This window comes from Cotesia glomerata, linkage group LG8 (assembly GCF_020080835.1).
Source record: "Cotesia glomerata isolate CgM1 linkage group LG8, MPM_Cglom_v2.3, whole genome shotgun sequence".
Taxonomy (NCBI): domain Eukaryota; kingdom Metazoa; phylum Arthropoda; class Insecta; order Hymenoptera; family Braconidae; genus Cotesia; species Cotesia glomerata.
In genome coordinates this window covers 2,654,483-2,680,184 of record NC_058165.1, presented here as the reverse complement: position 1 = coordinate 2,680,184, position 25,702 = coordinate 2,654,483, and the positions used below count along the sequence as shown (strand labels likewise).

Below are 25,702 nucleotides of genomic sequence, written 5' to 3'. Positions count from 1 at the left end.
AGATTAAAATTTCTTGAATAAAGTCAAAGTTTTTTGAGCCAAGAAAATTTATTCTTGCTCCAAAGTAACTTTCGTTTTTTTTTAATTTTTCTTGGCGTAAGAAATTTGTTTTTGTGTGTATTTAATTTTTTTTCTTTTTTTACTTTTTCAATATTTAATTAAAAATTTTCTCACCATAATTAACTAAACAAGTAATTTTAAATACAAAATAATTGGCTATTTCTTCTTAAGTATCTAATTTCCAATTTTTTTTTACCATAATTGATCAAAGAAGTAATTTAAATACAAAATAATATTCTATTTCTTCTTCAATATTCAAATTTTATTCTTCTCAACAATATTAATCAATGAAGAATTTTAAATAAAAAATAATTTAATATTTTTTCTTCAGTACATAAGTCCCAATATTCTTAAAATTATTAATCAAAGAAGTAATTTATACAAAAATAATTGTCTATTTCTTCTTCAGTATTTAATTTTCAATTTTATCATTATTATTAATCAAAGAAGTAATTTAAATAAAAAGTAACTTTCTATTTCTTTTTTAGTAGTTAATCTCAATATTCTCACAATTATTGATAAAAGAAAAAATAAAAAGTTAATGTCTATTTCTTCTTTAGTATTTAAATTTAATTCTTCTCAATATTATTAATCAAAGAAGTAATTTAAATAAAAAATGAAATTATATTCTTCTTTATTAATTAATCCCCATATTCTTAAAATTATTAAATCAAAGAAGTAATTTAATTAAAAAGTAATTGTCTATTTCTTCTTCAGAGTTTAAATTTTATCCTTCTGAACAGTATTAATCAATGGAAAATTTTAAATAAAAAAAATTTCTATTTCGTCTTTAGTATTTAAATTTTATTCTTCTTCATTAATTAATCCCAATATTCATAAAATTATTATATCAAAGAAGTAATTTAATTAAAAAGTTATTGTTTATTTCTTCTTCAGTATTAAAATTATATTCTTCTCACTATAATTAATCAATGAAGAATAAAAAAAAATTAAATGTCTATTTCTTTTTTAGTAATTACACCCCAATATTTTCTCCATTATTAATCAAAGAAGAAATTTAATAAAAAAATAATTGTCTATTTCTTCAATTATATTCTTTTAATATAATTAATCAATAAAGAATTAAACAAAAACTAATTGTCTATTTCTTCTTTAATTTCCAGGACCTGTGATTTAATTCGTCTTGGAGAATGGGATCTGTCATCAAATGAAGAACCATGCTGCCAACAAGATTACCAGGCAACAAAAATTATCAAGCACCCTGGGTACAATTCTGAGACGATGGAAAACAATATTGCATTGATAATACTAGACAGGATTGTTCCATTGGCAGCGAGCCCGCATATCAACACTGCTTGCTTGTCTTCATCAACTCCATTATTCGGAAGATGCTGGGTTGCCGGGTGGGGTGGCAGCCAGGAATTGACACCAGGAACTACCAAGAGATTAAGAGATGTCAGCATTCCTATTATGAGCCGTGAAGACTGCCAGCAATCAATTCAAAATGTTCTACGCAATTGTTACGAATTGCCAGAAAGTGTTTTGTGCGCTGGTGAAGAAAAAATGGACTTTTGCATGGTAGTTTTTTTTTGTTTTAATCACTTATTTTATATTCTTCTATTTATTTTTTTTTATCTTCTTCTATCTATTTTTTTTCATCTTCTTTTTATTTTTTTTTATCTTCTTTTATTTATTTTGTGATTTTAGATCGACGAAGGCGCTCCATTAACTTGCCAAACAATTTCAGGACAAATGATAGTCGTAGGATTGGTTTCGGCTTCTACTGGATGTCTACATAATGTTTCAAGTCTTTTTACTGATGTCAATAAATTTAGTTCTTGGATTCATCAACAAGTTTTTAAGTATTATTAAATTATCGAATTGGATATTGATTTTTTTTGGAAGAAGAAAATAAGTTACACTTTTAATAATTGTATTTAAATGTGTAACTAGCAACCTTGTAGTAACATGAGCTATGAGTAAATAAAATTTTGCTTCATTAAATAATAAATTTTGTTAAATAAGGCTGTACTTTCTTAAATATTGACGTTTTTAAAGATATAAGCTCATCCTGATGTTATGCTCATCGAGAGCTTTCATTTAAGTACCCACATGCATTTTTTATATATTTGTCATAAATACATATATATAATATATATAAATATATGAAAAAATGATGTGGGTACTCAAATGAAAGATCTCGATGAGTGTAACATCGAGATGAGCTTATATCTTTGAAAATATCATTAGTTGACAAAATACAAGGTCATTTCTTAATTATTGACAATTTTAAAGATATAAACTCATTTCGATGTTTTACTCATCAAGACCTTTCATTTGAGTACCTACATTAATTTTATATAATATATATAAATATATAAAATATATAAAAAATTGATGTGGATTCTCAAATGCAAGGTCTTGATGAGTGTAACATTGAGATGAGCTTATATATCTTTAAGAATGTCAATATTTCACAAAATACAAGGTCATTTCTTAATCGTTGACATTTTTTAAGATATAAACTCATTTCGATGTTAGATTCATCAAGAACTTTCATTTGAATACCCACATGGCATTTTTTATATATTTTATATATATGGTATTTGTGAAATATATAAATATATAAAATATATGAAAAATTCATGTCGGTACTCAAATGAAAGGTCTCGATGAGTATAACATCAGGATGAGCTTATATCTTTAAAAATGTCAATATTTTTCAAGATACAAAGTCATTTCTTAATTATGTATCTAGAGATAGATTTATCTAGTTTATTAACCTCAAAAAATAATTATAAAGAAGAATACTTCTTTTACATTTCTTAGAGTAAACAAAAAATTTATTTTTAAAAGAATTAACAATATTGTAGTAAAAAATAATTTTTTTAATTTGTTGAAAAAAATTTTAGATTAAAGTTTTTAAATTGTTTTTTTTTCTAATCAAAAATAGTTGAAGAAAAACTTGTTATTTCTTCAGCTAATAAATAAAATAAATTTCTTCTTACAATATTGCTTTTTTTTTTTTAAAATAACTTTTTAAAAATAAATCAATATAACCTTAATTTTTTAATAATTAACTTAATTAATTTAATGAAAAGAATTAAATAAATTAACAACACGTGAAGAATATAATGATAACAATAAACCAGAAAATTTTATTAAATAATTCCACAAAAAATAATCAATACATTTCTTTCCAAAATTCATTTTCCAAATTTACGAAGTTTTTCTTCTTCTTCCGGAGTAAAATCATTCTCGACACCAAATGCGTTCCTCAATTCCTCAGTAGTCTTCTTTTTCATCTTTTGAGCGATAGCTTTGCAAATAGTTTCCATCATGGGCTTAATGTCGAGGAAGTTTGCAGCCTCAATAAGATCTAAGAGCATTCCTTGTTCCATCTTGAAAAATTCAGCGTCCCAGTCACACATGTCGTCCGTTTTTAGTAAAGGACCTTTATTATTTTCTTCATGGAACGGCTGATCATTTATATGATAAATAGCCCACTGGATTATTTTTTCAAAAATTACAGAATTAATAATTGGCAAAGGAATCGGCACTTCATCATCGCTTTCATTTTCTCCAAGGTTTTCTAACATTGTTTTAATTGTCGTTGAACACTTGAGTATTTCCACATCAACTTTAAACACTATTCCGTCGCTACTTTGCAATTTTATAATCGCCATTTTTTCAATTTTATTTACAAATTTTCAATTCACAATTTTTTTTAATAATTCAAAATTTATAATTTTAATTTAATTAATTTTTAATTCACAATTTTTTTTAATAATTTATAATTTAAAATTATAATTTAATTAATTTTTTATTTTAATTTTAATTTAATAATTTTTTTATTTTAATTTTAATTAAATTAATTTTTTATTGCAATTTTATTGTTATTATTTTTAATTACATTAATTTTTTATTTTTATTTTATTTTAATTTAATTTAACAAAGCGTCTGTTCGCTTCAAAATTTTTGACTAAAATGTGGCTGATAATTTTATTTAACTGCTATTATAATAAACAAAGATAATTTCTTCCTTGAAAGATTAATTTATGACAGTACTTTCAAGACAATAGATTAAAGATTTTATTTTTAAGCCTATTTATAGTTAGCTTTGTAAATAATTGCTCATTTAAATAAATTATATAGGTTCAAAAATTTCTAATGTGTGTTTACAAACATTTTTCATTTTTCTTGGGATTCAAACGAATAATAGATTAAACGATTAAACTATAAATACACTTTAATAGAAAATTAAATAATAGAAATATATAATGAATATATATGAATTTTTGATAAAAATAATTGAAAGAATACATTTTTTTTTTTAAAAAAAAAAAACAAAAATACATTAATTTGATTCAAGAGAAAATTCTTTATCTAAGAAATTTTTATTGTTTTGAGTAAATTATTGACATTTTTAAAGATATAAGCTCATTTTGACGTTATACTAGTCGAGAGCATTCATTTGAGTACCCACATGGATTTTTTCATATATTTTATATATATATATATATGGTATTTGTGAAATATATAAAATATATGAAAAATTGATGTGTGTACTCAAACGAAAGGTCTCAATAAGTCTAATATCAAAATGAACTTATATCTTAAAAAATTTCATTAATTAATTATTTCAAAAAATTATTAATATTTATAAATATAATTCTTATAAGAATAAAAACTTACGGAATTGATGAAATTTTATGAGCGACGGTCAAAACATGATTACTCGTTATCAAAACACCTGTACCAACTTTGTACAAATTCTTCTTAATATTTTGTAAAATAGCAACGTGCCATGGATATTCACCGAGATTAGCTACCCCTTCGGATAGAGACGTAGTAGTTAATTTTCTTAAACCACATACTTCGTTACTTGGCAAACTAGCAACTAAGTGGCGTTAAAGATGTGCAATTATGAATTAATAGTTAATAAGTAATTTTTAATAGGTAATAATTAATAAGTAATAAGCAATAATTACTCAGCAATTTTTATGAGTATAAATGAATGAAATCACTATGCTAGCTATAAGTCATCTTGTTATACATCAAAAATTTATTTTTCTCCTGTACTAACGATTGTATTATTAACCCTGTTAATGGCCTAGGCTGTTGGGTTTGTTTATTGAAATAAAATAAAATAAAATAAAATAAAATACTTGATTAGTCATTCTAGTACCAATGTCGCAATACTTAGCTTGGCCTTTCTTGCATTCATCTGCACATTCCTAATGATAATCAATTTATCCAAATCATTTATTATTTCCTTATTATTATTATTATTATTATTATTATTATTTAAAAAATTTCAAACAGTCTAATAATAATAAATTTGTGATTTAAAATTCTTCTTTTTATTAATATTAGAAAATCAAACGCGCTTCTGTCAAAATTTTTATTGTCGACAATTTAATTAATCAATATTTTTACAAATTTTACTCATTAATATTTAACCGTTGTTATGGTAATCGTTACCATAGCAACGGTTACTATGACAGTGGCTACCATAGTAACCGTTGCTATGATAACCGTTGTCATAGTAACCGTTGCTATGGTAACTATTGCCAAAGTAGTCACCACAGCAACGAAAAGCGACAACAATAAAAACGTCACATCAACATTTTAAGGAGGTTCGAGCGAATCTAATGTAAAAAATAATTTCCAACTTTGAGCTTTGAAAGTAAGTATACGTATAATTAAATACGTTATTTATCTAATCCCAAGAGTGAAAAAAGATTCACCGTTTTGTTACTTAGATATTAAATTTGAAAAATCACATATTTTATCTCGAGATAAGGATCCTTATACACGGGCTCTTATGGCGAAAAATTCTCAGGCGAAAATACCAGTTTTTTTATATTAAGAAAACGTATATTGGATATAAAAAAACTTGGATAAAAATACTTTGTATTCTGGGTGGAAAAAAACTTTTTTTCCAGTGCGAGGTCAAAACTTGAAGACTATTAATAAAAAAAATTAGAAATACGGTTGATCCGGATACAAGTTAGTACGGTTGAAAAGTAACTAGGAGAAAAATATCGATTTTGTAACGAGTACTATGGTATTATTAGATAAATTCGGAGAAGCTCGTCGGATTCCTGGATTCGGACGGGTTAATAGGATATAGTTTCTCGTTAAAATTAATAAAATTATTATTATGGAGCGAACAGTAATCTTTGTTAACATTAATATTAGTCTCAAATATAAATATACAAATATATTTCCTTTCTGGCTTCTTACTTTTTATACTAATGACTCCGACTTAACCCACGTTTTCTTGCAAAGGTACACGGAAAGTGCAGGGAGTCTCTGGTCCGTGCAGCGGTGCTCAATCGTATTACAATAAATTTTTACATACGAGAACACGGCCTCGGTTACCTCCAAGCGACTACGAGCCGGCTCAACTGTTTCTTCCAGTGCAACTGGCCAGGAATCGGCGAATCACTTGGTTCCTAACTCTTATATACTAAGTTTTCTTTCTTTATTCGTCTCGTTGATACCTGCTTCTTCTTACTGCTTCGCCTCCTTGGTAGGGATGGGCGATGTTAGGAAAAAAAATTGACATCGGACTATCGATTTTCAAAATTTTTCACCATCGAACCATCGATGTTTTGACAAAAACATCGAAACATCGATTGTAGACATCGATGTTGAAAATGTACGCAAAAATTCGAAAAAATTATACTTATAACCAAATTTGGCGTAAAAAGAAATAATTTTTAATTATTTTACTTATTATTGCCCGTACACCTTCAAAATTTTGACTAAAATCCAAAAAACCCTAAATAAGGCAAAAAATTGCGAAAAACTGCAGCCACAGCGATGAATAAAATTTTATAGATCTAGATCAAGCATACTTTTTATATATTTCAATTCACTGAATCTGAATTTGAACGTTAATTAGCCCGTTGAGCCGTCAAAATTTGAAAAAATAGCAAAAAACTTAAAAAAATTTCGTTGTTTCGTTATTTTTGAACTCTAAGATCATCTTCCAGCTATGAAAATGCACTTGCAAATCATTAACAATTGTGTTTAATAGATTTTTTTCCCATATTTATAACTGTAATTTTTACGATTTTTTTTTTGGTTTTTTCAGATTTTTTTTTAATTTTTAGCGCACGCTAAAAATTTCTAGTAAAAATTTATCTCGATGTCGATGGTTCATTATTCTACATCGACCATCGATGTTTCGATTCCAAATAAAAATCGATCAAAAAAGTCGATGTTTTCCGAAAAAAACATCGATAGTCGAAACATCGATGTATATCGCCCATCCCTACTCCTTGGCGACACCGTTCACATCACGGCTGTGTGGATCTTTGCTTAGCTTCTTTGGCTACACCGTTCACACGACGGCTGTGAATGTTTTCGAAGACGATGATCCTGTGCAACTCAATAGCTCATGTATTCCACTTGCTATTGTAGTTGGACACAAAATCACCACTACCTTGCCTCTCTGGCTACACCGCTCAAACGACGGCTCTTACATAGGTTTTAGCTAAAAGAACATCGCTGAGGATATAATGATTCTATGTAACTTTACTGGCTCATGTACTCCACTCGCTAGGCTAGTTGAACACTGAATGTCGTCCGGGACTCTCGGCCCAGTTTATATAGGCATGTTTTCCCGCTCCGCTTCTGCGCATCAGCGCCTCTAGCGGGAAGTTACCTGGCGCTTCCTGTCCCGCTTTTAGTGCGCGCGCATTATACTTTGATGCGCGCGCCTTTCACTGCGGTGCATGCGCAATTTAGCGACTATCCCTACTTCTCGTGTGTACACTTGTATATATTTTTTTTTTATGTTTCTTAAAATTTTTATTAATATATATATATATGTTTTTCTTTTTGATAATAATTGTTATTTATATAATATTATTATAAATTATTATTATTTATTTAGTAAATTATTATTTCTAATTATTATTTTAAAGTGAGTGGTTACAATTTTCTTATTGATTAAAAAAAATTTAGTAAAATAAAAATTTTTAATAATAAATTAGGATTAAATTAGAATGAATTAGAGAAATTTTTTAATTTAGTCATTTTCCCATTTCGCATGGAATACCCCTTTAAGGGAGTATTCTACTGTAGAATTTTGAAAAAATCGAAATTTTTTTTTTTTTAATTTTCAAAGTTTAGATATTCAAAAACATGGCATTAAAAGGATTTTTCAAAATTCCTATTATTTCATGAGTTATAGCCGTTTTAGTGACGTGGCATCGGTTCCGGTCCGACCGCTACAAGTTAACAAAAGACAGTAGGCGTTCCCGAGTTCCAAGCATAATGCCAAATATATCCGATATATCGGAGATGGTGACTCAAAAACCTTCAAGGGCATTCTTGATATTAACCCCTACAATTATAACCCGGTGGTAGAAAAAAAGGAGTGTGTTGGGCATGTTAAAAAACGCACGGGTTCACGGTTACGTAAAGCAAAAAAAGATAATAAAGGTATTGGTGGCAAAGGCGCTGGTAAACTCACTGATAAGCTTATCAATGAATTGTCTTTATATTATGGTTTGGCAATTCGTCGAAATCCAGATTCTGTTGAAGACATGAAGAGAGATGTGTGGGCAACCGACTTTCATAAAATTTCAACTTACGGAAATCCTCAGCACATGAATTGTTCATCTAGTTGGTGCAAGTATCAGAAGGCAATAGAAGACGGCACTATTGACGAATTTGACCACAAAAATCCTCCTCTAAATGACAAAGTTTTAGAAGTAATAAAACCAATTTATGAAAGTTTATCAGCTGATTCTTTATTGGAACGATGTTTGGGTTCTGAAACCCAAAATAATAACGAATCTTTGAATTCGTTAATTTGGATTTTTGCTCTGAAGCACATTCACGCTGGACCGAAGACAATTGAAATTGCCACTTTCTTCGCAGTTAGTATTTTTAATGAAGGTTTTATACCTATATTAAAAATCTTAGATGTTATGGGAATCACGATTGGCCCAGAAGCTAATGCTTTTGCAGCGAGACGGGACGAAGCGCGTATCGAGTGCTCGGAACTCCGGACTCCGGACAGAGGCGTCAAAGGAGGGTAGAACTGCACGTCTTCACAAGAGAACATCGGAGAATCAGCATTTTGAAGTAGAGGAAGGATTCTTATATGGAGCAGGAATCGCCGATTAAAAATATGTAAGTATTCTGTACCATTCTACAAGTGAAATGGTCGAAAACTTGTCTCAAAACTTTGAACGCGTTTTTCTCGGAACTACTTTTTTCGAGCTGGCGGTAAGGATATCTCGAGTTTTAATGAACTGATTTACTTCAAATTTGAAGAGAATGTTCTCTATACGTCGCTTCATCTCGTGAACCCTGCCCAAAACTATAACTTCTCATTTAGTATTTTTAAAAAATTCGGAATTGTTAAAAAAATATGAAAAAAAAAAAATTTTTTTTTTCAAACTGCCGCCATTTTAAAAAAAAATTTTTTTTTTAACTTATCCAAAGGTCATACGATAGCGGCATCTATAATAATTAAGAATCCGTCTGTTTTTTATGTTTCAGATCTCCAGGAGGGTTGGAATAATGCACGCCAGGACACCCTCTTTTTTTTTGACCCCCCACTTTGACTGCTCATAACTTTGTCAATTTTAATTTTTTTTTTTTAATAATTTTTTTATGTAATAATAAAACATCAATAAACAAATGATAAAAAAATTTATTATAAAAATATTTTTTGTTTCCTGAGTACAGCGCTTCTAAAACCGGGCGAAATTCATGCCTCTACAGTAGGATACTCCCTTAATTAAAAATAATTTTTTTTAATTAAAGTGAATTAAAATCTTTGTATAATTATTAAAAAAAAATTTAATTGTAAAATTTTATGAAATTATTTGCTAAAAATATTTTTCTATAAAATAAATAATATTATTTTTAACAAAGAAACTTGATTTTTAAAAAAGCTATAGCCCACAAAAATACCAATTAAAAATTATCAATTTTAAAACGGACATTAATGTAATTAATGGTCTATATCATGAATTACTCATGATATAATATGATAGCTAGATATAATAAAAAAATATTTCTAAAAAATAAATTTAATCAGAAAAAATTGACACATATTTCTTTAATTCGTGGGTTTTTTGTTCTCAATTATAAGTAGGCACTCAAAAAAATGACCGACTTTTAATTATTGAGCAATAATAATCAAAAAATGCCCTGAAGGCTTTCATTAATAACTTTAATAACTTTGTTTTTTTCGATGGATATTTTTAATTGATCGAAAAAAAATTGTTTTATTAATTTAATCCCGGTTCTTACTAACGATAGTTGTTAACTATGGCTTCAATTGCTTGGATAATTTTTGGCACAATATTAATTATTAATTCTGCAACTTCTATTATACAAAGTAAATTATACTTTTTTCTTTTTAATTAATATTTATTTCAAAAATTATTATTAATATTTCTTCAGTTGTTTTTTTTAAATTAATATTTATTCTAAAAATTATTATTAATATTTCTGAAGTTATTTTTTTTTTTTTATTAATATTTATTCTAAAAATTATTATTAATATTTCTTCAGTAACTTTTATTTAAATTTAATTTTTTCCAGATGTTGGATGCAATAAAAAATGTCATTGCTTTCACGTTGGAAATGTTTGCAACTCAAAGTTAGAATTTTTTTGGAATCATTTCAATCCGGTAAGAAAATTTTTATTTCTACATTTTTTTATAATATTTTACGTATTATTTTTTAATTTCAGTACTCTCAAGACTGTTGCACGGAAAAAGAAGTTCAATACTGCAGTATCCCAGACGGTCCAATTAACGAAACATGCGGGATCAAAAAAATGACAGTGATGCGCCAAAAGGTTAATGGACAGGCTCAAGTTGGTGAATATCCGTGGCAAGCTGCCATTTTGACGAGTAAAGAAGATGGCGGTTATACGTACAAAGGTGCTGGTGTTCTAATTAATAAGCAACATGTTCTTACTGTTGCAAGTATAATTAAGTAAGTTTTAATTACACTGAAAAAAAAATTTTTGACCGGAGTGTAAATTTTCTCGGCTCAAGAAAATATTAAGGAAGATTAAAATTTCTTGAATGAAGTCAAGGTTTTTTGAGCCAAGAAACTTTATTCTTGCTCCAAAGTAACTTTCGTTTTTCTTGAATTTTTCTTGGCGCAAGAAATTTTTTTTTTGTGTGTATTTAATTTTTTTCTTTTTTTACTTTTTCAATATTTAATTAAAAATTTTCTCACCATAATTAATTAAAGAAGTAATTTAAATGAAGAATAATATTCTACTTCTTCTTCAGTATTTAAATTCTATTCTTTTTAATATTATTTATCAATGAAGAATTAAAATAAAAAATCAATAAATATTTCTTCTTCAGTAAATAAATCCCAATTTTCTCACAATATTAATCAAAGAAGTAATTTTAATAAAAAGTAATTATCTTTTTCTTCTTTAGTATTTTAATTTTATTCTTCTTAACAGTACTAATCAATGAAAAATTTTAAATAAAAAAGAATGTCTATTTCTTCTTTAGTATTTAAATTTTATTCTTCTCAACAATATTAATTAATGAAGAATTTTTAATAAAAAATAATTGAATATTTCTTCATCAGGACTTTAGTCCCAATATTCTTAAAATTATTAATCAAAGAATTAATTTATACAAAAATAATTGTCTATTTCTTCTTTAGTAATTACACCCCAATATTTTCTCCATTATTAATCAAAGAAGAAATTTAATAAAAAAATAATTGTCTATTTCTTCTATTATATTCTTCTCCATATAATTAATTAATAAAGAATTAAAAAAAAAAACCAATTGTCTATTTCTTCTTTAATTTCCAGGACCTGTGATGTAATTCGTCTTGGAGAATGGGATCTGTCATCAAATGAAGAAACATGCAGCCAACAAGATTACAAGGCAAAAAAAATTATCAAGCACCCTGGGTACAATTCTGAGACGATGGAAAACAATATTGCATTGATAATATTAGACAGGATTGTTCCATTGGCAGCGAGCCCGCATATCAACACCGCTTGCTTGTCTTCATCAACTCCATCACTCGGAAAATGCTGGGTTGCCGGGTGGGGTGGCAGCCAGGAATTGACACCAGAAACTACCAAGACATTAAGAGATGTCAACATTCCTATTGTGAATCGTGACGCCTGCCAGCAATCAATTCAAAATATTCTAGGCGAAATTTACGAACTGCCTGGAAGCATTTTGTGTGCCGGTGAAGGAATAATGGATTCTTGCATGGTAGTTTTTTTTTTTAATCTCTTCTTTTATATTCTTTCATATTCTTCTATTTATTTTCTTTCTATATTCTTCTATTTATTTTCTTTCTATATTCTTCTATTTATTTTCTTTTATATTCTTCTATTTATTTTCTTTCCTCTTCCTCTATTTATTTTTTTTCATCTTCTTTTCATTTTTTTTTATCTTCTTTTATTTATTTTGTGATTTTAGATCGACAGAGGCGCTCCATTAGTTTGCAAATCATCTTCAGGAAAAATGGAAGTCGTAGGATTGGTTTCGGCTTCTACTGGATGTCAACTAAATATTCCAAGTCTTTTTACTGATGTCAGTAATTTTACTTCTTGGATTCATCAACAAGTTTTTGAGCATTATTAAATTATCGAATTGGATATTGATTTTTCTTGGAAGAAGAAAATAAGTTACACTTTTAATAATCGTATTTAAATGTGTAACTAGCAACATTGCAGTCACTACGTGACTGCAGTGACATGAACTGTCAATAAATAAAATTTTGCTTCATTAAATAATGAATTTCGTTAAATTGCACTGTACTTTCTTAAATATTGACGTTTTTAAAGATATAAGCTCATCCTGAAGTTACATTCATCAAGAGCTTTCATTTGAGTACCCACATGCATTTTTGATATATTTTTCATATATACATATATACAATATATATAAATATATAAAATATATGAAAAATTGATGTGGGTACTCAAATGAAAGGTCTCGACGAGTGTAACATCAGGATGAGCTTATATCTTTAAAAATGTCAATACTTTACAAGATACAAAGTCATTTCTTAATTATGTATCTATAGAGATAGATCTATCTAGTTTATAAACTTAAAAAATAATTATAAAGAAGAATACTTCTCTTACATTTCTTAGAGTAAAAAAAAATTTATTTTTAAAAGAATGAACAATATTGTAGTAAAAAATAATTTTTTAAATTTGTTAAAAAAAATTTTAGATTAAAGTTTTTAAATTGTTTTTTTTTTTTTTTTTTTTTATTTAAAAAAAGTTTTAAGAAAAATTTGTTATTTCTTCAGCTAAAAAATAAAATTAATTTCTTCTTATAATATTGCTCTTTTCTTTTTTAAATAAATTTTTAATAATAAATAAATATAACCTTAATTCTTTAATAATTAAGTTAATTAATTTAATAAAAAGAATTAAATAAATTAACAACACGTGAAGAATATAATGATAACAATAAACCAGAAAATTTTTTTAAATAATTCCACAAAACATAATTAATACATTTCTTCCCAAAATTCATTTTCCAAATTTACGAAGTTTTTCTTCTTCTTCCGGAGTAAAATCATTCTCGACACCAAATGCGTTCCTCAATTCCTCAGTAGTCTTCTTTTTCATCTTATGAGCGATAGTTTTGCAAATAGTTTCCATCATGGGCTTAATGTCGAGGTAGTTTGTAGCCTCAATAAGATCTAAGAGCATTCCTTGTTCTATCTTGAAAAATTCAGCGTCCCAATCACACATGTCGTCCGTTTTTAGTAAATCACCTTTATTATTTTCCTCATCGAACGGCAGATCATTTATATGATGAATAGCCCACTGGATTATTTTTTCCAAAATTACAGAATTAATAATTAGCAAAGGAATCGGCACTTCATCATCGCTTTCATTTTCTCCAAGGTTTTCTAACATTGTTTCAATTGGCGTTGAACACTTGAGTATTTCCACATCAACTTTAAACACTATTCCGTCGTTACTTTGCAATTTCATAATCGCCATTTTTTCAATTTTATTTACAAATTTTCAATTCACAATTTTTTTTTAATAATTCAAAATTTATAATTTTAATTTAATTAATTCTTAATTCACAATTTCTTTTAACAATTTATAGTTATAATTTAATTAATTTTTTATTTTAATTTTAATTTAATAATTTTTTTACTTTAATTTTAATTTTTATTTTTATTCAATTAATTTTTTATTGCAATTTTATAGTTATTATTTTTAATTACATTAATTTTTGATTTTTATTTTATTTTAATTTAATTTAAAAAGCGTCTGTTCGCTTCAAAATTTTTGACTAAAAAGTGGCTGATAATTTTATTTAACTGCTATTATAATAAATAAAGGTAATATCTTCCTTGAAAGATTAATTTATGAAAGTACTTTCAATACAATAGATTAAAGATTTTATTTTTAAGCCTATTTATAGATAGCTTTGTAAACAATTGCTCATTTAAATAAATTATATAGGTTCAAAAATTTCTAATGTGTGTTTACAAACATTTTCCATTTTTCTTGGGATTCAAACGAATCATAGATTAAACGATTAAACTATAAATACACTTTAATAGAAAATTAAATAATAAAAATATATAAATGAATTTTTGATAAAAATAATTGAAAGAATAAATTTTTGTTTGTAAAAAAAAAAAAACAAAAATACATTAATTTGATTCAAGAGAAAATTCTTTATCTAAGAAATTTTTATTGTTTTGAGTAAATTATTGACATTTTTAAAGATATAAGCTCATTTTGACGTTATACTAGTCGAGAGCATTCATGTGAGTACCCACATGGATTTTTTCATATATTTTATATATATATACATATGGTATTTGTGAAATATTTAAAATATATAAAATAAATGAAAAATTGATGTGGGTACTCAAATGAAAGGTCTCAATGAGTCTTATATCAAAATGAACTTATATCTTAAAAATGTCATTAGTTGACGAGATACACTGTCATTTCTTAATTATTGATACAAAATTTTTATTTAAAAATTTCTAATTTTTATTTTCGTAAAAAATATCTTACGTACAAAAAAATATCAATAAATTTCACAATTAGTCATGTCTATCATCTAAATTATTATCAATAAAAAACTAACAACTATTAGCAATTTGTTCATGAATCCATGGAATATAATTTTTAACATTAACATAGAGTCCAGGAATGGGTTGTCCACAACTAACACCACCAGCAACAAGACTAACAACTTCCCACTGACCATTCGTTCGTTCGCAGACAAGAGGAGCGCCTCCGTCACCCTGAAGAAAATTAAACATATAAATTTTCTAATTATTTAACATTAATTCAAATCAATAAATAAATAAATAAATAAGTAAATTAATTAATTAATTAAGCCATATCAAAGCAAATTTTAAGGGAGTTGGGAAAGAACGGATAGGGGAAAGGGGGGACCTACTCAGTGGGAATTTTTCCGTAATTGAAAAAATAATCAGACAGCCCAGACTGGGAATCGAACCCAGATCTCTCGGTTACGCGCCAAGGGCTCTACCAGTTAAGCTATCCGAGACAAGTACTGACTACTTTATTCAGTCACGTATATAAGACCCACCGAGCAAACAACGCCACCGTCCATCTTACGGTAAAGAGCCATATCAAAGCAAATTTTAAGGGAGTTGGGAAAACTCTGGATAATAAATAAATAAATAAATAAATAAATAAATAAATTACTAATTAAATAAATAATTTAATTACTCATTAAATAAATAAATTAATCAATTAATTACTTAATAAGTAAATAAATAAATTAGTTAATTAATAATTAAATAAATTAATTTTTTAATAAATAAATACATTAATTAATTAATTACTTATTAAATAAATAAATCAATTAATTAATAAATTAATTATTTAATTAATTAATTAATAAATAAATAAATTAATTAATTAATTAATAATTTTTTACCGAGCAAGAATCTTTTTCCGGTTCGCCCTCAGCACAAATAGAACTTTTTTTGTCCAATTTAAAATTATGAGACAATCTTGTTGTTTGCAACCGCGCTTCGCATTTATTATTGTCAACAATTGGTACATCAACTTCTTTCATATATATCAAAGCTTCAAGATGATCATAGGGCTCTTCACTCCATCCAGAGACCCCGCATCTCCTCTTGACTTTGGGAACTTCTAGAGGCAAGCATGCGAAATTTATATGAGGATTATTAGCGAGAGGAACTGCAGAAGCAAGACTTAATAGCGCTATATCGTTCACTATATTGTCGTCAAACTTCGGATGGATCATCATAAATTGTACTCTGTAGTCGAATTGTCTACATATATCTTCTCCGTAATCACTAGTGTCTCCTATGCGAATTACTAAAACTCTTGTTTTAAATTACTAAAACTCTTGTTTTAAACTTCCAAATTTTTCTACAACGTATTACGAAAGGTCATTTATAGTAACTGTAATACGTTTGTAGGATGAATTGCCAGTTGGGATTATAAATTCTACGAGTTTAGAGGTCTTTAAGGATAAAATTTTTGATTACTTGTTTAACTTGGATGTTTGAAGTGCACTCTAAATTACCGTATAGTAGAGCAATTAATTGACATTAATTGTACAGAGCATACCTTTTGTTTCTTCCTTCTATTATTCTATCTTTTCATTTTGTTACTACTGTAAACTGTCCAGCTTTTAATTTTTTACCTAATTAATGTTTTATCTCTAATTCATAAGTCAGTGCTGTATTATTGTTAATTCTTAATCTACCTTGTAAATATGCTATTACATTATTAAGTCAATTAATTATGTATAAACATAAATATGTATTTTATTATGTATAAATTGCCATTCGGCTATTAGGCCTTGGCGTAAATAAAATTAATTTAATCTAATCTAATTATTATTATTATTATTATTTAAAAAATTTCAAACAGTCTAATAATAATAAATTTGTGATTTATTCTTCTTCTTTTTATTATTATTAGAAAATCAAACGCGCTTCTGTCAAAATGTTTATTGTCGACAATGTAATAAATCAATATTTTTACAAATTTTACTCATTAATATTTAACCGTTGTTATGGTAATCGTTACCATAGCAACGGTTACTATGACAGTGGCTACCATAGTAACCGTTGCTATGATAACCGTTGTCATAGTAACCGTTGCTATGGTAACTATTGCCAAAGTAGTCACCACAGCAACGAAAAGCGACAACAATAAAAACGTCACATCAACATTTTAAGGAGGTTCGAGCGAATCTAATGTAAAAAATAATTTCCAACTTTGAGCTTTGAAATTTAGTATGCGTATAAAAAAATACGTTATTTATCTAATCCCAAAAGTGAAAAAAGATTCACCGTTTAGTTACTTAGATATTAATTTTGAAAAATCACATATTTTATCTCGAGATAAGGATCCTTATACACGGGCTCTTATGGCGAAAAATTCTCAGGCGAAAATACAAGTTTTTTTATATTAACCCGTCAGCACTCACGTTATGAGCATTTTGCTCACGCAACAACATCCGACTTATAGAGCGGCGCTGTAGTGCAAGTGAGAAACTAAAATTCACGTGAGTTCTGACGGGTTAAGAAAACGTATATTGGATATAAAAAAACTTGGATAAAAATACTTTGTATTCTGGGTGGAAAAAAACTTTTTTTCCAGTGCGAGGTCAAAACTTGAAGACTATTAATAAAAAAAATTAGAAATACGGTTGATCCGGATACAAGTTAGTACGGTTGAAAAGTAACTAGGAAAAAAATATCGATTTTGTAACGAGTACTATGGTATTATCAGATAAATTCGGAGGAGCTCGTCAGATTCTCGGATTCGGACGGGTTAATAGGATATAGTTTCTCGTTAAAATTAATAAAATTATTATTATGGAGCGAACAGTAATTTTTGTTAACATTAATATTAGTCTCAAATATAAATATACAAATATATTTCCTTTCTGGCTTCTTACTTTTTATACTAATGGCTCCGACTTAACCCACGTTTTCTTGCAAAAGTACACGGAAAGTGCAGGGAGTCTTTCCACTTGCTATTGTAGTTGGATACTGAATCACCACTACCTTGCCTCTCTGGCTACACCGCTCAAACGACGGCTCTTACATAGGTTTTAGCTAAAAGAACATCGCTGAGGATATAATGATTCTATGTAACTTTACTAGCTCATGTACTCCACTCGCTAGGCTAGTTGAACACTGAATGTCGTCCGGGACTCTCGGCCCAGTTTATATAGGCATATAGGCATCAGCGCCTCTAGCGGGAAGTTACCTGGCGCTTCCTGTCCCGCCTTTAGTGCGCGCGCATTATACTTTGATGCGCGCGCCTTTCACTGCGGTGCGTGCGCAATGCAGCGACTATCCCTACTCCTCGTGTGTACGCTTGTATATATTTTTTTTTCATGTTTCTTAGAATTTTTAATTTTAAAAAAAAAATAATTTTTTTTAATTAAAATGAATTAAAGTCTTTGTATAATTATTAAAAAGAAATTTTATTGTATCATTTTATGAAATTATTTGCTAAATATATTTTTCTATAAAATAAATAATATTATTTTTAACAAAGCGGCATGATGGCCGAGCGAGTTAAGTCATTATCCCGTTAGTTCGCTCGCACATCATGCCGTGAGGCGAGAGTTCGAGCCCCGACAGTTGTTCGAATAGTTCCAACACCAACCGTCGGGGGTCGCTCCGGTAGCCGAACTGTACTGGCATGGGTTTTTTCTGTGGTTTCCCCATCGCCACTATTCCAACAACCGATAGAAAGGGGTGAGGAATAGGGTAAATACAGTACAGAAAGCACAAGTCGGTCCACAGCCGCGTGATAATAATAAAGCGTTGAGTATACAAATGTGCGAAAAATAAGGTTGATTATGTAGTGAAAATACAGGAGTGAAAAGAGGATGTGCTGGGGTCCAAAAAAGCGTTGAATAAACAAGGACAGTATAAAAACACAGGACGATGGCGCACTCGCGGAATGCGACAGCTACCATCTACCCAGCCTTGTAAAAACCAAGAACGGTATACAAGTAAAAATCGAAATAAAAAAATATTTTTAACAAAAAAACTTTATTTTTAAAAAAGCTATAGCCCACAAAAATACCAATTAAAAATTATCAATTTTAAAAAATAAATTTAATCAGAAAAAATTGACACATATTTTTTTAATTCGTGGGTTTTTTGTTTTCAATCATAAGTAGGCACTCAAAAAATTTAGTGACTTTTAATTATTGAGGAATAATAATCAAAAAATGCCCTGAAGGCTTTCATTAATGACTTTGTTTTTTTCGATGGACATTATTAATTGATCGGAAAAAAATTTTTTTATTAATTTAATCCCGATTCTTACTAACGACAGTTGTTAACTATGGCTTCAATTGCTTGGATAATTTTTGGCACAATATTAATTATTAATTCTGTAACTTCTATTGTACAAAGTAAATTATACTTTTTTCTTTTTAATTAATATTTATTTCAAAAATTATTATTAATATTTCTTCAGTTGTTTTTCTTAAATTAATATTTATTATAAAAATTATTATTAATATTTCTGACGTTATTTTTTTTTTTTATTAATATTTATTCTAAAATTATTATTAATATTTCTTCAGTAACTTTTATTTAAATTTAATTTTTTCCAGACTATGGTGGCAATAGAAAATGTCATTGCGTTAACGTTGGAAATATTTGCAACTCAAATTCACTATTATTTTGGAATCATTTCAATCCGGTAAGAAAATTTTTATTTCTACATTTTTCTATAATATTTTACGTATTATTTTTTAGTTTCAGTACTCTGATGACTGTTGCGAGGAAAATGAAGTTCAATACTGCAGTATCCCAGACGGTCCAATTAGCGAAACATGCGGGATAAAAAAAATGACAGTGATGAGCCGAAAGACTATTGGACAGGCTCAAGTTGGTGAATATCCGTGGCAAGCTGCCATTTTGACGAGTAAAGAAGATGGCGGTTATAAGTACAAAGGTGCTGGTGTTCTAATTAATAAGAAACATGTTCTTACTGTTGCACATATAATTGAGTAAGTTTTAATTACACTGAAAAAAAAAATTCTTGACTGGAGTGTAAATTTTTTTGGCTCAAGAAAATATTAAGGAAGATTGAAGTTTTTTGAATGATGTCAAATTTTTTTGAGCCAAGAAAATTTATTCTTGCTCCAAAGTAACTTTCGTTTTTCTTGAATTTTTCTTGGCGCAAGAAATTTTTTTTTTGTGTGTATTTAATTTTTTTTCTTTTTTTACTTTTTCAATACTTAATTTAAAATTTTCTCACCATAATTAATTAAAGAAGTAATTTTAAATACAATAATAATGAACTATTTCTTCTTAAATAATTAAGTCTCAATTTTCTCACTATAATTAATCAAAGAAGTAATTTTAAATACAAAATAATTGGCTATTTCTTCTTAAGTATCTAATTTCCAATTTTTTTACCATAATTGATCGAAGAAGTAATTTAAATAAAAAATAATATTCTATTTCTTCTTCAGTATTTAAATTTTATTCTTTTTAATGTTATTTATCAATGAAGAATTAAAATAAAAAATAATTTAATATTTCTTCAGTAAATGAATCCCAATTTTCTCACAATATTAATCAAAGAAGCAATTTTAATAAAAAGTAATTGTCTATTTCTTCTTTTATTTAAATTTTATTCCTCCCAATATTATTAATCAAAGATGATTAAAAAAAATTGTCCATTTCTTCTTTAGTATTTTAATTTTATTCTTCTTAACAGTATCAATCAATGAAAAATTTTAAATAAAAAAAAATGTCTATTTCTTCTTTAGTATTTAGTATTTAGTATTTAGTATTTAGTATTTAGTATTTATATACTGTACTGTACTTTGTAGAGTGCGGTCGTGTTTTACATTGGTATTTTTGGTGTGCTATTTGTGAATAACATAGCGATTTACTGATATAGACAATTCGTTCAAAACATAGTTTTAAATATTTACTTCTTTTTGAGATAATAATCGTTTAGATTCATTATTAAATAAGTTTTATATCTAAATAAACAGTGATCAACTTTATTCTAGGTTAGTTTCATTTTAACTAATTTAGCTAAAAAAAAAAAAAATTTACACCACGAGTGCTGCCATCTTACGTTTTGTGTAACAATGTCTATGTCGTGTGGATTGTGTCTAAAGAATATTAGTGACGCTTCGTCAGCTGTACAAACAAAAGCTGACTGTAAACATTACTTTCACGACTCATGTGTAAAAGTACGATGTTGTTTACCATCGAAAAGCCGTGCGGGAGCTAAAGTCCAGGATTGCTGTCCTGCTTGTGTTGTTGATATTTCACCGATATTAACGGAAATTCGTGATAAGCTAATTAAAATAGATGGAGTCGATAAAAACGTGGTTGATTTTGGAAAGAAGATGGATAAGTTTGATAAAACTATCAAGTCTGTTAATGATAAGGTTGACAAGTTGATACCTGATTATGGTGTGTTGCAAAAAAGTGTCAGGGATCTGGAGGTTAGGGTCTCTAAAATTGAGGAAGCTCGACCTGTCGCTGATAACAATCTTTTGGAAGAAGCTAGAGCTATTGCGAAAAATATTGTTGATGGCGATTTGGAGTCTAGGACGCTGCAGCTGGAATCACGTTCACTTGAGGATGAGTTAACTATTACTGGTATTCCCGAATTGGACGGTGAGAAGCTTACTGAAGTGGTTTTAAAATTGACGCAGGTGCTGAAAGTGCCTGTCACGGAAACCGGGATTATTAATGTCGAACGTCTGGGTAAGAAGAGTAATAGGAACCATCGCAGTGTTTGTGTCAAATTTAATAGTTTGAAGCATGTAAATGAATGCATCAAAGGTATTAAGAATAACCAAGTAAAAGTGGGTAAACTGATGCCTAGTGTAAAGCCTCCTGATGCTGATGCGGCTATATATCTCCATCGTAGGCATCCGTCGACCTTGTACAAGCTTTGGCAAGAGATTCGTTTAAAATATCCAAGAATTCACCCAAAAAATATTTGGATTGCTCACGCTTTTGTGTTTGTCAGATATGCAGACGATAAGCCGCCTATTAAACTGAGACCTTCAGTGGGAATAGGTCCGCTGCAGGACTTAGTGCAATAACAATTAATTGCTCCCTCACCACCAACGTCGCCTAATGTTTTGCCAACATCTACCACAGTTTCTAAGGAATTACATCTCTGCCACCTTAATGCGCAATCACTACATAGCCACTTTGCCGAATTTAAAGAATTTTTTAGAACGCATTCCTTTGATGTTATTGCAATTTCGGAAACTTGGCTAACTGATAATGCGACTGATCTTCAATTTCGTCTACCGACTTATGTATTGTATAGAAATGACAGGGGCCGAATCGGAGAGGGTGTTGCAATATATGTCAAAAATACATTGTCTTCGCGTTACGTTTTGTCATCTGGAAATTTATTACCTAAACATCCTGAGTATTTACTCGTCAAGATATGGACTGCTGTCCGGCGTAAAATTTTAATTGGAACTGTTTATCGGCCACCTAACACAGGTCACTTAGACGTGCTCGAATCCGATTTGGAAGATATTATGCCACACTACAATGACATAATATTAGTAGGAGATTTTAATGCGAATTTATGTGTAAATGATTACAAATCTCAGAAACTACGGCGTTTTTGTGATAATTTTGGATTGCAGTTTGTATCTTATCTACCAACTCATCATACTTCTACGACGCATACGTGGTTAGATGTTTGCATGGTTAGTGAGCCTGTTAAAGTTATATCTTCCAAACAATCATCAGAGCCATTTTTATCTGGGCATGATTTAATCTCTATTAAATACAATTATCAAGTACCTAAACATTGTCCACGAGTCATACAATACAGAAACTGGAATTACATTGATGATAATATTTTAGAAAGAATGTGTAATGATATTTCCCTTGATATTTCAATTAACGGTAATTTGGATTCAGTTGATGCGGTAAATGAATATCTCCACACATCGATGAATAATGTTTTAGACAATGTTGCACCACTTAAATCTAAGCTGGTGAAGCGTAAATCCGCACCCTGGATTACAAACGAAATTAAGGATCTTCAGCGAAAGCGTAACAAATTATATAGAATTTACAAGAGGACGGGATTTGCATGTATTGAGTACTCTAATGTGCGAAAATTAATTAAAAATCGTATTAATATGAAAAAAAAAATTATCTAGAAAGCAGATTCATGACTGAAAAGAATTCACGATCGTTATGGAATGACTTCAGAGAACTTGGATTAATAAGGACACATGAAAATGATCACTTATTGAATCTTAATATAGATGAGATGAATGACTACTATATAAATTGTGCTGAAAATGGTGATATAAATAGTGATAATTTAGAAAACGCCAATATTATTAGTGATAATTTAGATGTAACCAACCAGTTATCATCTCAATTAGAATCACAGTTTAATTTTTCGCGCATTAATAGTGTTTCTGTTAAAAAGTCAATTATGAGAATAACATCAAGCTCTGTTGGCCTTGATGGTTTCTCAATTAAATGTTATAAAATTCTCAATATAACTAATCAAAGAAGTAATTTAAATAAAAAATGAAATTATATTCTTCTTTATTAATTAATCCCAATATTCTCAGAATTATCATATCAAAGAAGTAATTTAATTGTCTATTTCTTCTTCAGAATTTAAATTTTATTCTTCTGAACAGTATCAATTAATGAAAAATTTTAAATAAAAAAAATTTCTATTTCTTCTTCAGTATTTAAATTTTATTCTTCTTCATTAATTAATCCCAATATTCTCATAATTATTAATGGAAGAAATAATTTAATTAAAAAATAATTGTTTATTTCTTCTTCAGTATTAAAATTATATTCTTCTCACTATAATTAATCAATGAAGAATAGAAAAAAATTAAATGTCTATTTCTTCTTTAGTAATTACACCCCAATATTTTTTCCATTATTAATCAAAGAAGAAATTTAATAAAAAAATAATTGTCTATTTCTTCTATTATATTCTTCTCAATATAATTAATCAATAAAGAATTTAAAAAAAAACTAATTGTCTATTTCTTCTTTAATTTCCAGGACCTGTGATGTAATTCGTCTTGGAGAATGGGATCTGTCATCAAATCAAGAACCATGCAGCCAACAAGATTACCAGGCAACAAAAATTATCAAGCACCCTTTGTCCAATTCTAACTCGATAGAAAACAATATTGCATTGATAATATTAGACAGGGATGTTCCATTGGCAGCGAGCCCGCATATCAACACCGCTTGCTTGTCTTCATCAACTCCATCACTCGGAAAATGCTGGGTTGCCGGGTGGGGTGGCAGCCAGGAATTGACACCAGAAACTACCAAGACATTAAGAGATCTCGACATTTCTATTGTGAATCGTTACGCCTGCCAGCAATCAATTCAAAATATTCTAGGCGAAACTTACAGAATCCCTAGAGGCATTTTGTGTGCCGGTGAAAGAAAAATTGATTCTTGCATGGTAGTTTTTTTTTTTAACTCTTCTTTTATATTCTTTCATATTCTTCTATTTATTTTCTTTCTATATTCTTCTATTTATTTTCTTTCTATATTCTTCTATTTATTTTCTTTTATATTCTTCTACTTATTTTCTTTCATCTTCTTCTATTTATTTTTTTTCATCTTCTTTTCATTTTTTTTTAACTTCTTTTATTTATTTTGTGATTTTAGATCGACAGAGGCGCTCCATTAGTTTGCGAATCATCTTCAGGAAAAATGGAAGTCGTAGGATTGGTTTCGGCTGCTACTGGATGTCAACTAAATATTCCAAGTCTTTTTACTGATATCAGTAATTTAACTTCTTGGATTCATCAACAAGTTTATGAGCATTATTAAATTATCGAATTGGATATTGATTTTTCTTGGAAGAAGAAAATAAGTTACACTTTTAATAATCGTATTTAAATGTGTAACTAGCAACATTGCAGTCACAACGTGACTGCAGTGACATGAACTGTCAATAAATAAAATTTTGCTTCATTAAATAATGAATTTCGTTAAATTGCACTGTACTTTCTTAAATATTGACGTTTTTAAAGATATAAGCTCATCCTGAAGTTACATTCATCAAGAGCTTTCATTTGAGTACCCACATGCATTTTTTATATATTTTTCATATATACATATTGTAACAGGCCGCTTTTAGCGCCACCTGTTAAGGTGTTGTTTCTCTAATTTTACCTTTTGAATTTAATTTTAAAGGAAATTTTAATTGAGTTTTTTTTATTTTATTTTATGCCCATTGGTTGGATTCGCCGCGACCGAGTCGCCCTCGCGTGTAGAAACTCGAACGAAGCTCGATTGCGCGCGAAACCAAAATCTAATGCGATAAAATGTAATTTGAGTTAGTAAGTAAGTAGCTTTAAGTTAGATTTAAGTACTTAATTATTGTGACGGTACTAACGACGCCGGCCACGAACCCACGAAGAGAAACAACGAGGATCATCGACGTGGGTAACCTGCAAGATCATCAACGACGGGAGGATGGCTGTCTCGAGAGCGAGTGAAACGACGGACTGAGTGGAACTCGAAGTGAGCAATCGACGCATGCGTGAAGGGTAAAGCTAGCTGTCGGGCGCTCCAATGCTCCAGCCAATACATCATTCAAAATGTCGATATCGGAAAATTGGACTTACGGCGCCATCTCTGGAGTTCACAG

The 25,702-nt window shown here is 28.6% G+C and overlaps 4 protein-coding genes across 4 annotated transcripts; 2 read left to right on the top strand and 2 right to left on the bottom strand.

The window, feature by feature from the left end:
- Nucleotides 1-1,183: 1,183 nt before the first annotated feature.
- On the top strand, nt 1,184-12,702 carry LOC123270538 (mastin-like). Its single transcript, XM_044736641.1, has 3 exons — nt 1,184-1,466; nt 12,134-12,266; nt 12,477-12,702. Exons 1-3 carry the CDS (start codon nt 1,303-1,305, stop codon nt 12,639-12,641), a joined length of 462 nt encoding a protein of 153 aa, XP_044592576.1. The 5' UTR covers nt 1,184-1,302; the 3' UTR covers nt 12,642-12,702.
- An 841-nt stretch (nt 12,703-13,543) lies between these two features.
- On the bottom strand, nt 13,544-14,023 carry LOC123270835 (S-phase kinase-associated protein 1-like). Its single transcript, XM_044736981.1, has one exon. The coding sequence runs from the start codon at nt 14,021-14,023 to the stop codon at nt 13,544-13,546; it is 480 nt and encodes a 159-aa protein (XP_044592916.1).
- A 1,109-nt stretch (nt 14,024-15,132) lies between these two features.
- LOC123270834 (phenoloxidase-activating factor 2-like) lies at nt 15,133-16,298 on the bottom strand. Its single transcript, XM_044736980.1, has 2 exons — nt 15,963-16,298; nt 15,133-15,297 (listed from the first exon to the last, which is right to left on the bottom strand). The coding sequence occupies exons 1-2, from the start codon at nt 16,296-16,298 to the stop codon at nt 15,133-15,135; spliced, it is 501 nt and encodes a 166-aa protein (XP_044592915.1).
- Nucleotides 16,299-17,787: 1,489 nt separating this feature from the next.
- On the top strand, nt 17,788-24,462 carry LOC123270833 (phenoloxidase-activating factor 2-like). The gene is made up of 4 exons (XM_044736979.1): nt 17,788-17,841; nt 19,798-20,051; nt 24,091-24,397; nt 24,454-24,462. Exons 1-4 carry the CDS (start codon nt 17,788-17,790, stop codon nt 24,460-24,462), a joined length of 624 nt encoding a protein of 207 aa, XP_044592914.1.
- Nucleotides 24,463-25,702: the final 1,240 nt, after the last annotated feature.

Bases quoted from the DNA above. Each gene is read 5' to 3' on its own strand.
- LOC123270834 (XM_044736980.1), bottom strand. From the start codon at position 16,298: ATGATCCATCCGAAGTTTGACGACAATATAGTGAACGATATAGCGCTA. The intron at 15,298-15,962 runs GTAAAAAATTAT...AATTTTCTTCAG, and splicing joins CGGAAAAAGATTCTTGCTCG to GGTGACGGAGGCGCTCCTCT.
- LOC123270833 (XM_044736979.1), top strand. From the start codon at position 17,788: ATGGTATTATCAGATAAATTCGGAGGAGCTCGTCAGATTCTCGGATTC. The intron at 17,842-19,797 runs GTTAATAGGATA...ATTATTTTTTAG, and splicing joins AGATTCTCGGATTCGGACGG to TTTCAGTACTCTGATGACTG. The intron at 20,052-24,090 runs GTAAGTTTTAAT...TTTAATTTCCAG, and splicing joins ACTGTTGCACATATAATTGA to GACCTGTGATGTAATTCGTC.
- LOC123270835 (XM_044736981.1), bottom strand. From the start codon at position 14,023: ATGGCGATTATGAAATTGCAAAGTAACGACGGAATAGTGTTTAAAGTT.
- LOC123270538 (XM_044736641.1), top strand. From the start codon at position 1,303: ATGGAAAACAATATTGCATTGATAATACTAGACAGGATTGTTCCATTG. The intron at 1,467-12,133 runs ATTAAGAGATGT...AACTACCAAGAC, and splicing joins ACACCAGGAACTACCAAGAG to ATTAAGAGATGTCAACATTC. The intron at 12,267-12,476 runs GTAGTTTTTTTT...TTGTGATTTTAG, and splicing joins GAATAATGGATTCTTGCATG to ATCGACAGAGGCGCTCCATT.